General features: G+C 43.3%; 1 protein-coding gene and 1 long non-coding RNA gene across 3 annotated transcripts in view; one reads left to right on the top strand and one right to left on the bottom strand.

Annotated features, from left to right (window-relative positions):
- LOC142827892 (uncharacterized) overlaps nucleotides 1–4,627 on the top strand; it is a 26,106-nt gene extending 21,479 nt beyond the window's left edge. The window contains exon 3 of the long non-coding RNA XR_012902688.1: nucleotides 4,489–4,627. This is a non-coding gene — a long non-coding RNA (uncharacterized LOC142827892). The remainder of the gene's footprint in view (nucleotides 1–4,488) is intronic.
- CCDC28A (coiled-coil domain containing 28A) overlaps nucleotides 1–13,643 on the bottom strand; it is a 15,404-nt gene extending 1,761 nt beyond the window's left edge. The window contains exons 1-5 of one of the 2 annotated variants that reach the window (XM_075924304.1): nucleotides 13,491–13,643; nucleotides 5,938–6,133; nucleotides 4,522–4,688; nucleotides 2,255–2,409; nucleotides 1,518–1,540 (exon numbers count right to left, since the gene is read on the bottom strand). In XM_075924304.1, the coding sequence (XP_075780419.1) occupies nucleotides 1,518–1,540; nucleotides 2,255–2,409; nucleotides 4,522–4,688; nucleotides 5,938–6,095 (503 nt within the window). In that variant the 5' untranslated portion in view covers nucleotides 6,096–6,133; nucleotides 13,491–13,643. The remainder of the gene's footprint in view (nucleotides 1–1,517; nucleotides 1,541–2,254; nucleotides 2,410–4,521; nucleotides 4,689–5,937; nucleotides 6,134–13,490) is intronic. The other variant, XM_075924305.1, reaches the window with a different exon arrangement.

The following is a 13,643-nucleotide window of genomic DNA, read 5'->3' as shown; positions in this document are numbered from 1 at the left end:
GCCGACAGAGGGATGTAGTCCAGACGTAGCCTAAGGTTGCAGAATGGTTTCCAGCAAGTCCTACTCAAATTCCAACACATACAACTTTGGGACTGAAATATTTCACACTTGGCCTCTGGTTTGCTACAATATGTTGGAAAGTTCTAATCTATCATTTACTGACATTGCCCTTATTACTGCAGTATCTAAGTACTTTATATTCAAGGATACATTTATGATCACAAGACTGTGCGAGACAGAGGAACGTTATCATTCCTATTTTACAGATAGGGAAGTTAGGTACTGAGAGTTAAAGGCTACATCTACACTACGAGTTCTCAGCAAAAAAATATGCTAATGAGGTACTCATTTGCATGAGTTGCAATCTCATTTGCATATTTTCTGCCAATCCGTTTTTATGCTAGGGGTTTTTGTGCAAAAACAAGCAGTGTGAACGTTTTCTTTTTCAGCAAAAATACTGATCTCGAGGAAAAAGGATATCTCCTTTTTTGGGGCATAAGGATCTTGCGGAAAAAGGGGTTTTTGTGCAAAAAGGAAACGTCCACGCTACTTGTTTTTGCGCAAAAACCCCAAGCGCAAAAACAGATCCGCAGAAATTATGCAAATGAGATCGTGACTATGCAAATGAGTCCCTCATTAGCATATTGTTGCTGAGAACTTGTAGTGTAGATGTAGCCGAAGTGACTTTCACAGAGGAAGTAAATAGAAGAGAAGGGAATTAAACTGTGTTTCATGTCCCAGCCCGGTGCCCTAACCACTGGGCCATCCTTCTGCAATGGTTAGGAGGCATAAAAGAATGGAAGTGACAACTTAAATAATGTACACATAAAAATGTAAGTTATTCTGCTGTTTATTTGCAATTCTTATGCTTAGCCATTTAATGGTAATGCTACAGTTTTTTTGTATTTTGCATATTTCAGTCATCTATGTTCTAAGTTTTCTACTTTGACAATGGACCTAAAAAGTGGTGTGGGAAGTGTAGTCAGTCTGTTTGTTTTTTTTCCCCTTTAGCATCAGCAGCATAGAATTCTGCTCCTGAACACTTTAGGAGACATAGTACTAGGCATAGTTGTTCCAGAATTTCTACCTGAAGTTCTATGGGTTTGCACTCAACTGACTTAAACTATCTTGTCTCAACATTTACAGTCTAAAACTTGATACTTCAATTATGGCAACTTTAGATATGTCTGATATACCTTCTTCTTCCAAAGTGTAAACAAATAGTTAATGAATACATCTCTAAAGAAATAGCCTACACACAAAGCTTTGTGTAGCTCTATCTATAGCAACCTACAGTTTGAGTGTTATAGGAAAGCCATCTATTAGCTAGAGGAATCTAAAATCATAATATACTACAGCCATTAATTTAAAAAAGGAGCATTGTTAAAATCCTTTGAATTCTCCTGAGCTACAGAGAGCCTGTGAAATCAATTTTTTGGAAATTTAATAGTATAATTTTTGATCTACTTTTTAATACAAAAATGTTTACCTGAAATGACATTTAAATTAAAGGATACATAGAAGAATTCAGTTCTTCCAGCTGCAATATAAATGGAAAGTATCAGAAAAAAACACTGTAGTTATAATTAATCAAGCAAACATATTAATACAATTATAAATTTACAAGTTCAAATTTAGGTCTGTTGCAAAAAATTAGATAAACTCTTCTTGAGGGTACTGGAAACGTAAAAGCTAGTGTAGCTCTATACTAGAAAGTTTTATGAAATTAGGCTTTTTGGATATTTAACAGTTTTCCTGTTCTCAAAGAAGGCACTAGAGAAAGAAAAGACTGATACATTTAGAATATATAGTCCAGATTATTCTCTCTCTAGTATCTGTTAGGTGTGGCAAAGTATAGAGGAGAAGAACATAGGGGAGATGATTCAACTCCCTGATGCTCAGGTTGGCTCTCCATCAGTCAAAGCTTTGATACAGATTGCAGGACTTTAAAAGCAGCTCTAAACTGCACCAACTAGTATTGGTGCTACAAGGAGTAGTCTGAATAAGAGAGATGGACAAGGCACTTGTATTTCCCCAAAATCAATGCTGAGGAAGCAGAATCATGGGGAGATATGGAAACTATCTTGACTCATTTCTCATGTTTTTTTCTCAACACATTAAACTCTAAATTCCAAAGACAAGAGGGTCTCCAAGTTGTATAGAATGAAGAACACGACTGTATCCTGTTCTTGAACCCAGATCTAGTTCTGTAAGCAACTTCAAGCAGCAGACTTTCTGTCTTCAATATACTTACATCTGATAGTAGCCTATCCAAATTGGAATCACTGGCAAGTTTTCTTTTATCTTCAGGAAGTTCTTCCAATTCCCCATAGAGTTCCAAATTCAAGCGAGCTAACTTCTCCTGCATCCCCCGCACATGTTCCATCTGTTCTATGGAACACTCATTTCCTGAAAAAAAAACCAGGTTGTAAAGCTGTTATGTAAGAGTCTGGCAATTAGGTAAGGAGAAACACCTAAGCACATACATCTTAAATGGATTTTCATAGTAGGGAGAAAAAACAGGCAAAGATCAGATAAACAAATCCAATTACCTTCCATCGGACTAGTTTTCTTTCCATGTTTATTACTGTAACTTTTTAAATAAGAAATTTTGTTGCTGCATTTAATCCTGTACTTAGGTCATGCTGAATTTGTGATATCAGTCACTTCAAAGGCTAACATTTTAAACAGGGCAGGTGTTCTCACCCTGCTCTGAATGAAGGACTGCATGTTGGATTCAGTCCACCTCTGCCAAACTCTAGATGTGGCCTTATTTTTCACTTGGGCCATGTCCCCACTTAGCAGAGGATCGAGACTCTAGCGATTGATCTTCTGGGGTTCAATTTAATGGGTTTTTTAAAGACTCACTAAATAGGAAGCTTGAGAGCACCCCTGTAGGCGCCAGTACTCCTCACTGTTATGAGGAGTAGGGGAAGACGACAGGAATATTTCTCCCATTGACTTCCTGCTGTGGAGACAATGTCAACCTCAGCTTAATGTCTGGTGACTCCAGCTACATAAATAACGTAGCTGGAGTTGCACACCTTAAGCCGAACTTCTGAGTGTAGTTTAGACCTGGCCAAAGTGTCATCAGACTAAACTTGGCTGTTCCTAAGGTTCCTTCTCCAAAACCTGTCTCTCAGATATGCTTGAATACCTCCTATTTAACCAGACTGGAGCAGGGTGGATTGATTTAAATTAGGGATGTTGGTGTATAGTCATGTAAATGATTAACCAATAAGCCTGGGTTAATTGGTTAATCCAAATGGCTACACACACTCCCACCCTCGCTGCCAATTTATCAAAGGCAGTGTGTGGGGAGGAAGAGGTAGAATCAGGCTTTTAACCTGGCTCCTCCAGAGCACTGGATCCCTCAGAGCTGCCTGCCCCCCCACCCCAGTGCTGCTACCTCTGATAGAGAGACAGTAGCCTGAGGTTGGCAGGCAGGAGCTGGTACACATGGGAAGTTGGCTTTCAAGTCAGCTCTCTGTGAGTCTCGGCTCCCATGGAGCCACCTGACATCCCCTCCCCCACCTTGCTGCCTCCCACAGAGGCAGCAAGGGGAGGAGGGGAAGGCAGGAGCCGGTGCTCAGAGGCAGCTATCTTAAAAAGTGTACCAGCTTAGAGTAGAGGCAGTAGCACAGAGGGAGAGAAGACAGGTGGGATGCCAGCACAGCCCTTGTCCACAGGGGGACCTTGGGCCCCCTGCAGACATAGGCTGCTCCGAGGGATGGCATAAGCGAGGAAGTATGCATAACCTATGCTTGGATTCTAGAAGCTAACCAATTATCAACCCATTTTTCCTATCCTCTCTTGACCAGGTAATATAGCATCACACTTCAAAAAACAGTTACAGATAAAGTTCTGTTCGGAAGCTTTGTTTCTGGCAAAATGTAAATCTGGCAAAAATAAAATTTAGTCCTTACTGCATAAGACACAATTTTAAACTTTGTAATTTTAATTAAATACTAACAGAATTGCAGCTTGAATTTGTTTCCTAGTTTGGAATGTGTTACTTCATTTCATAGTGGTATCTTATTTCTTGGTTATATTTATACTGTCTAACATAAGCAAAGTAGTTGTAAACTTGGTGTTTTAAATCTACAAGCCAAGAAACGGATTTGTGACACCCAGGATAACTAGAACCTTCTTAGCACACAAGCACTACAAAAAGGGACTTTATCTGAAACAGGGTATGCTGGATTAAAGAATTTTCCGGGCCAGGGAGGGCACTGCAGGATCTGGGCATGAGGAGGTTGGTGCCCACTACCAGGGGTATACATGGCTTCCCACTGCTCCCAAGCACTACCCCTGCCACTGTGGGGAAAAGCCTCAGAAATAGCATGTTGCACACCCCCACAATTGAGGGGGAGGGGAAGTGGCAGCATGCAGAACCACTTCCTCCTCCCTCTGCCAGGGTCCATATCATGGGTGCTCCTGGATTAGGAATTCACATGGTGGTTCATGTGTATCTTATTGCTTTTACAGATATAACTGGGCAAAGAAAATCTACATATTTACCAAATGCTTGAAGTTTGCCGGAGTGGAAATCATTCAGAAGGCTCAAAAGTCCCCTCTCCATCTCTTGAACATCTGACACGTCTGTGAGAAAAGAGTGCTGTATTGGAGCTGCCTGCGCCGCCCCTTTTCCTTCCCCTCCTGGAGGTTTGGCTTTTTCTTTTATTCCTCTGAGGAAATGAAAGACATCTAATTTTACAGAACAGACTACCTTTCTCTTCTTGCTCCTGCTGAAGAAGTGAAATGGCTAGCCTAGAAATGGGCCTTAAAAGGACAACTGTAGTGAAAGTACGTATCTTAACTGTGCCATTAAAGTGTGGATCACAAATCTGATCTAAATATGAAGTGATCAAGTTGTAAAGCCATTATCCTGATAATACAAAGCAGAACTCCAAAAATCTGCTTTATTATTACCATTAGAAAGCAGAGGATAACCCACAAGTTTTCCTTTTAAAAAAACATTTAAACACAGTTTGATTTTCCCCAATACTTTTTATAGAAAGCAAACTTCTGGAACTCTACTTGGCATCAAACTAAGCTCCTAGGTGGGGAAATAAATAAGGCAATCATATTCACTGAACAGATGATAATATAGTAACAGGTATTTCCAATATATATTAAATTAACTAAAGTTTTATAACTTGTCACTAGTTTTATTTTCTTTTGGAAAACTGCATGAACATTAACCAAACAGACACATTTTTAAATGTTTTGCGTACAATGCATTTGCATGCAAGGATGAAGAAAACTCAAGTGAATGTAATCTTTTTATTCAACTATTCCATGAGTAGCTTATCATGACATACATACAGTTTTGTGGGCTCAATACAACCTGCAAATAGTATTATAGTTTAGGAACTGCAATAAGTTTCCATATGACCTCCCATTGCCAAGTAAAGCTAATAGCTTGGCCAACCACAGAAATGATTTATATTTAAAAATTAGGTCATATTTAACAACAATAAAAAAATAAAAATGATTGTATTTCCCCCATATCTTCCCATAGAAGAAATAATCATGTTGAATATTTTAAAACATTGAACTGTACACAATGATTCAATTATACTCATTCTCACACCAGCTGCAGCCACTGTAGATTTCTAGACTTCTACCTGCTACATTTTGGATAATTAAATATTTCTAGGGGAATAATTTTTCCTTAAATGCAGTGGAAAAAGACTATCTATTGTAGTAAATTCAGCAAACTCTGCCCTTCTGCTAATAGTGACACCTCCACACTTAGAACTCAGTATGGTACTAATAAGTTTACTACTACAAAGATTGCTTAAGATTTTTGTTCTCAACTCCATTCACCTTTGCCTAAAGCCATTAGATCACTGTTTAATCTTCAGCAAATATGTTTTGGCCAATAAGTCCAACTCTCTCTTCTTTTCCCACCGTGGATGATTAGGAGCTTACCTTTTTAACTTTGGTCTTTGGGAATTTGCTTGTGGTGCAGGATTTGAAAATGCTGTACTTTTACTGACTGGCACAGAATTTTTCTTGGCATTAGCAACCTGAGTAGGGTGACTATTGGATGATTTGGGGCTCCTCCTCTTGATTTTCCTTTCTTCCATTCCACTGGTTAACTACTGCCTTCAGCCTAATTTCTTCTCTTATGAAAGGAAAAAAAGTTAAATTTACATTAAAAGAGGCAAACAAGTTATTTATTAGAAAGAGCTGGACTAATGCTCAGGATGTATTGTATAAGAGTCTAGTTTTTAAACCTCTCATGGAACTGCTTTACCCAAAATAGAAAATATTAATTTTCGAGATAAGTTGCCAAAGCCTGGATGAGCCAGCTGAAGAATCAAAATGACAATTCTAGTCTTACCTTCCTACAGCCCCCACTAGTAACTAAGCTATTTTATTAACTTATTTTCTGTTGTGTAACTGGGATCTACTAGATATCTGTTTCAACCTCTATTATTCAATTATAGTCTAAGTAGGATGAGAGATGACTGAAGCAATTGCAGTAGACATTATACTATCCATTAATACTCTAGAAATCTCTATGTATCCAAATATTTAAAAACCACTTCACTATGTGTTTTATAGCAGTAGAAATGGGTTTGGTATAGGGCCCATTCTGGAAATTGACTAGTTAAAGCCACTGCCCCTACAAATGCTTTTCCATTTTCATTAGTTAATTCTATCATTTCTTTAATGTAGTCGTTCAGTAGTATCAAGCTCATACTGAAAGCATGTGGGATCAGCATAAAAAAAACTGGAAAAAAGTAATGAGCCTGTCTAATTGCCACATTTCAAATGATTTCCCAGTTTTGCTTTCTGCATGGAAATAGCAGTACAAGCATTATACAGAAAACAAGCTGATATTAAATGTAGCAGGAAAATAAAAACCATTATAACAAACAGCATTACTTCATAATGCAACTATAGCAGCTCTATTATCAATAGAGAAAAACAGAAGAGGAAAAAGCCAGACATCTTTACTATTTCAAATATCTCTCCTCCTTCATTTTACATCAAAACTTTCCTCTGTTCCACTAGGTGTTGCTGCTGTTCATTGTTTCCTTCTCAGGGCAAGCCCTTATTTCAGAGATGGCAAACCTATGGCCCATAGGTCGGAACCTCTGCCCCCCGCCACAGCCCAACACACAGAAGGATGAGCTAGTGCTGGCATTCCAGCCTCAGGACAAGTCTCAAAGTGTTGGTGCCCCCTGCATGACTGAAGCACTAATGAAGGGTTCCCTGCTGTGGGAAGGGGGAGCCTTGTGGGCTGAATGAGAACAAGCTGTGGGCTATATCCAATGTGTGGGCTCTGCCTGGCAGGGAGGAGGGGAAGTGGCTCAACACAGCACCACAAGGAAGTTTGGCCCTGTGCTGGTTTACAGGTTCTACCACTGTCACTGGCTGGTAATAGTCAATGTGAGCAGAGTGGTACCTGTAAGTCAGGGGTGTCCAAACTTTTTTCAAAGAGGGCCAGATTTGATGAAGTGAACATGCGTGAGGGCCGACCATTTTGCCTGACATTCTTTGAACCATTAAAATTAAATGCAAATTAACTATTTTATGCAAAGTTTATTGCAAACGGCAAACGACATAACACCAACTATACATGTTGTGTCCAAATATATTTATAACTGATTTAGACCAACTGACATTAACTGAGATTTTACAATGTATTCATCTCAATTGAAAAAAAAACTTGCCTACACTAATGTGAAGGGTGAAACTGAGATCTGGACTGCAGCACATAGGCTAGGTCTGGTTCAAAGGCAGTGGTTTTGATGTGCAAAATGTCACGCAGGTGAGAGTCACTTAGTCTTGTCCTCACGCGGTTCTTGTTAAAGTTCATAGCAGAGAATGTCTTCTCACACATATATGTTGAGCCAAACAAGCTCAGCATTTTCTTAGCCAATGTTCGAATCTCTTGAAACCGGCTCTTATCCAGTTGGCGGTAAAAGTTCACAAGAGAGAGCTGTTGGTGACGACTGCGTAACTCGCTGTCACAATGCAGCTCAATGAGCTCGAGCTGCAGCTGATCTGGAGCATCCTCGGGGTCAACAGAGAATGGAGAGGAGAAAAGGCTGATCTCCTTTTCAATAGCTGCAAAATCCTGAAAGCGCCGTTTAAACTCCCCAGCCAGAGATGCAATGTCTGCTGCATACCTGCTCGTTTGCGCACTGATATTGTCCTGTGGAAAACTGTTCATTATTTCCTGCAACGCTGAAAAATGTATGGTATTGGGCTGTGTTTGTGACAACTGCCTTATGAAAAGTTGAGCTTTGTCCCAAAGGCTTTGAGGTGTGAATAAAGCTGGTTCACCGCTGCATCTTTCCCCTGAAGACTCGTGTTCAGTACATTCAGATGCTTTGTTATGTCAACTAGAAACCCCAAATCAGCCAGCCAAATAGGATCAGATAGTTCTCGCATTGGTTGTCCCTTTGTTTCCAAGAATTCTCCGATTTCCTTTCTGAGAGAGTAGAAACGCTGCAGTGCAGACCCCCGACTGAGCCATCTTACATCGTTGTGATATAAAACATCTTCGTATTCAGCCTGGATGTCCAGTAGAAACTGTTTAAACTGGCGGTGGCACAGGGCTTTAGAGCGAATAAAATTAATAGTCTTTAGCACCGGTTTCATAACATGATCATATTTGAGATGTTTAGCACAGAGAACTTGTTGATGAATGATACAATGGAGTTTAATAGCTTTGCCTCCTTCTTCGATCACCTTGTTACAGATTAGGGTTGATAATCCACTTCGTTCACCAACCATGGCAGGTGCCCCATCAGTAATAATCCCAGTAACTTTGTTCCAAGGCAGTTTCATGTCATCTATGGCGGAACTAACAGAAACAAATAAATCTTTTCCTCTTGTTTGGTCCGTAAGGCTCTGGAGGTCAAGTAGCTCTTCAGTCACATTCATTTCATCGTCCACCCCTCTCATAAAAATCAGCAACTGAGCTGTGTCAGATAGGTCCGTGCTTTCATCACAGGCTATTGAAAAGAAGTCAAAATCCACTCCTTTGGATGTCAACTGTCTCTTAATATCTGATGAAATCTCTTCAATTCTCCGTGCTACAGTGTTACGAGCCAGGCAAATGTTGGCAAACTCTTGCTTCTTCTCGGGACAGATATTCTCAACCATTTTCATAACGCATTCTTTGATAAAGTCACCCTCAGCAAAAGATTTGCAATTTTTAGCAATTAACGTTGCCACCTCATAGCTCGCCCTTGTGGCATTTTCATTTGACTCACGGGCTCTTATGAAAAATTTCTGTTGTGACATTAAAACTGCTTCAAGTTGCTTCAACTTTTCACTGCGGTCGTGCACTGTAAGCTTGTCGTATGTGCTATGTCTCGACTGGTAGTGTCTCTTGACATTAAATTCCTTATAAACAGCCACAGTCTATTGGCATATCAGACAAACACAGTGATTCTCTATTTCAGTGAAGAAATATTCCACTTTCCACCTGTCCTGGAAGCGGCGGCCCTCACTGTCAACTTTCCTTCTCTTATTTACAGTCGCCATTTTTTTAAATTGACCAGAAGGGGAAGGGATCATGTGAGCGCAGTGCCAGAGGTTTAATACACTGCCCAAGTAATACACTGCACTAATACACTGCCCAACAAGAATTCTCTTGCCTTTGTGGCTGTTTGTGGCGAAGTCTCCAATGATGAGCTCCACGTGCCTGAGCCCGTTTGTGGCGAAGTCTCTAATGTTCGCAGCTCCACGTGCCTGAGCCCGCCAGGAAGCTGACAGTGCGCAGGGCCAATCACAGATACTGAGATTGAGCAGCTGCGGAGTCCGTCCCTGATCTCAGCAGCTGTGGAGTCCGTCCCTGCACTCTCAGCCCCAAGGTAGAGGGCCTGCAGGGTCAGAGGCGGGCGGAGAGCGCAGGGCACGCTGGCCTCACGGCGGCCCCGTAGCCAAGCGGGGGAGCGGGGCTGCGGATGTGACCTACATGGAAGACTTTAGGACCGCAGCGGCCTCCATGGACGGCGGTGGCGCGGCCGGAAGCGGCGCCAGTTCAGAGGAGCGCCGGGGAGCCAGGAGAGGGGGAGGAAGCGGGGGCTGTCCCCGCACTCTCAGCCCCAAAGCAGAGTGCAGGGGCAGGGTTTGGGACCGCGGCGGCGGCCCGAAGGGGCGCGCTATGCGCGCCAGTTAACAAAAGCACCGGGGAGCCGGGAGAAGCGGGGGGCCGTATTAAATCCGACCGCGGGCCGCATTTGGCCCGCGGGCCGGACTTTGGACATGCCTGCTGTAAGTGAAGTGTACAGCAGTGTGGAGCCACCTGTGCCCCCTCCATGAGCTGTCAGGTACGTGTCCACAGCCAGCTCCTGCGCTCTACTTCTTGCTCATACCCCTCCCACCCGCAGCCTTCCCCTGCGGCTTTCCCCCAGTCAAGACCCCACACCTGCAGCTTGCTCCCCAGAAACCTCTGCACACTGTACCCCTCATTTTTGGCCACACCATAGAGCCTAGGGGAGCTCCCCAAAACCTACTAGCCATGACCCCTAGAAAAGTTAATCTGGCCTGTGGTACTAAAGCATTACCTCACTCCTGTAAGTGTATGTTGTTTTTTTTCCTGCATTTCATTTGGAGACTATGAGGATTCTTTTTCTCCTCACGTGGGCTATGTCTACACTCGCAGCTTCTTGCGCAAGTACGGCCATTCTTGCACAAGAATCTGCAGAGCGTCCACACTGCCCGCCTGCTCTTGTGCAAGGAAATTTACAGTATGGCGTGATACGAGAGGGCTCCTTGCACAAGAGGGTAGTGTGGATGCTCGGCAGGGATTTCTTGCGCAAGAAAGCCTTATGGCTAAAATAGCCATCAGAACTTTCTTGTGCAAGAGAGCGTCCACACTGTCATGGGAGCTCTTTCACAAAAGCACAGCTCGCAGATGGCAGTGTGGATGTTTTTTTGTGCAAGATTTCTTGCACAAGAACCCTTGCACAAGATGTTTTTGTGCAAGAAGCTGCCAGTGTAGACATAACCTTGGGTGCCGGGTCATTGGGGTTTATCTTTTTTGACTTTTCATTTGTGTGTAGTTCTCCATTGATGTTTTTCTGGGGGACAGTAGCCCTGCCCCCAAAAAGTTTCCCCCTCTTACTTTATTTAGAAGGGAGGAGCCTAACTGAACCTCTACTTTCAGAATTAACGTAAGAACGGCCATACTGGGTGGCTACGTCTAGACTGGCATGATTTTCCGCAAATGCTTTTAACTGAAAAAAGCACTTTTTGCGGAAAAGCGTCTGTGCCACTTGTGGGGGAAATCTCGCTCCCCTGGGGTACAGAGCCCCCAGAAGGGTCCGAGGCTGGAGGTCAAAGCAGTGAGGCAGGAGAGAAACCTAGAAGGAAAACTTTATTATGCATGCATGCAGGCTGACCGCTATCAGAGTGAGCAGCAGCAGCATTGAGAGACAGTTTCAGGGATTCTTTATACAGTATGTTCAGACAGTAGTTGTTGATTGTTTTCTTTAACATATCAAAGTCTCAGCAGAAGTACTCTGAGACTTTCTGTTCACACCAGGAGTGCTAGAAGTAAGTTTTGCAGAACAAAGCCATATGAGAACTTGAGTGGAGGAGACTACAAGGCAAACTGTGACAAAGATAAGGGTTTACATGACAAATTGTCAGACTAGGAGTATCCATGAACTTGAGATAGGCATTGTAAGGGTCTTGATTAAAGTTAATTTGATTTCTCTCTGATACAGGGAGAGAGGCCTGGAAAAGTTTTAACCCTTACAGCAGTTTTCTTTGAGAGTTTTGATTTCCTGCACAGTCCCCCCTTAGACACAATTGGAGTTATTTGATTTTTCTCTCACACATTCTAGATGCTTTTTTGCGCAAAACAAATCTGAGCTGTCTAGACTGGCCTTTTTGCACATAAGAGACTTTTGCCCAAACAGGAGCAGCATAGTCTTTCTGCAAGAAGCACTGATTTCAGACAGTAGGAAGTCAGTGTTCTTGTGGAAATTCAAGCAGCCAGTGTAGACAGCTGGGAAGTTCTTGTTTTACAGAAAAAGTTGCCAGTCTAGACACAGCTGGTCAGATCAAAGGTTCATCTAGCCCAGTATCCTTTCTTCCAATAGTAGCCAATACCAGGTGCCCCAGAAGAAGTGGACAGGAGAGGGATTACTTGATGATTCCCTTTCTATCTCCTGTTCCTACCATCGGAGAGAGGCTAAGGCCATCATTTCTACCCATCCTGGCTATTAAGTATGGATAGACCTAGCCTTCGCGAATGGGTCTAGTTCTTTCTTGAACCCTACTAAAGTCCTAGTCTTCACAGCATCCTTGGGCAAGGAGTTCCACAGGTTGACACTGCACAGAATGAAGAAAAGCTTCCTTTTGTTCATTTTAAACCTGCTGCCTCTTAATTTCAGTTGGGCTGTGTCCAGACTCAGGTGTTTTTTCGGGAAAAGTAGCCTTTTTCCGAAAAAACTTCCCCTGCGTCCAGACTCAAGCCGCGTTCTTTCGAAATTAAATCGAAAGAACGCGGCTTTTCTTTCGATGGCGGTAAACCTCATTTCACGAGGAAGAACGCCTTCTTTCGAAAGTTCCTCTTTCGAAAGAAGGCGTTCTTCAATGTAAATAGGGCTTCTTCGAAAGAGAGCATCCAGACTCACTGGATGCTTTCTTTCGAAAAAGCAAGCCGCTTTTTCGAAAGTTCAACGTGCAGTCTAGACGCTCTCTTTCGAAAGAGCCTCTTTCGAAAGAGGCTTGCAGTCTAGACATAGCCTTGGTGACCTTTAGTTCTTACATTGTGGGAATAAGTAAATAACTTTTCCCTATTTACTCTTTCCATACCAGTCTAAAAAATGACTATCATATTCCTCTCTTAGTCTCCTCTTTTCTAAACTGAAAAGTCCCAATCTTTTTAATCTTTCTTCATAAGAGCCCCTTCCAAACAATGACACCTTTAATGTACTAACAGAAACCTGCTGTTTCATTTCACTATTTTAAATTAATGTTAATTAAAGGAACAGGCTGTCCCTGGGAGCTTGTACTGTATGCCCAACCATCACACAAACGGTGGCTTCAGCAGGCATGCAAGCAGCGCTCGCTCGTGGTTCTGCAGGCTACGGACTGTCCTGGGGTGATTGTGCTGTGAGGCCACCTCACGCTTCCCAGGGACAGAATGTCACTTTCCCAACCCTAAATTCAAAAGTCACGAGTCAGACCTTTAGGTGACGAAACTAAGGGGGCTGAGGCGGCTGCTCCCCCCCCCCCCCACCCGACCCCCTCCGAAACGGTTTCCAAACGTTTGCAGTTTGGTTCAATGGATCTCGGCGCCGCCCCCCCCCCCCCCCGGCTGCCCCCAAACCCAGGAGGCTGCGTAGTGATGGGGGGGCAGAGAGGTGGTTCCGGCGCCACCGGGAAGTCTGGGCCGCTCGGCAGGGCGGCAGACGCTCTAGGGCGATCCCCGGTCAGGGGCCCAGGCCATGTCCGGATTCTCCCCCCCCCCGTCCCCGCCAATGGTTCGCCCTGGGCCCTACCTGCGCGCTACGACCCGCTTCACCGGTTCCCCGGCGTGTTTACGGAAGTGACGCGACCGTCACGTGAGAAGGCAGCCCCTCCCCACTGTCGCTGGGCGCGCCGTGCATTGTGGGAGCGGAAGTGTAAGCCCTCCCTTTTCTCCCCGCTCCGGC

Source organism: Pelodiscus sinensis, chromosome 3 (assembly GCF_049634645.1).
Source record: "Pelodiscus sinensis isolate JC-2024 chromosome 3, ASM4963464v1, whole genome shotgun sequence".
Classification (NCBI taxonomy): Eukaryota; Metazoa; Chordata; order Testudines; family Trionychidae; genus Pelodiscus; species Pelodiscus sinensis.
Note: the sequence above shows the minus strand (reverse complement) of the source record. Positions and strands in the feature narration are given on the sequence as shown.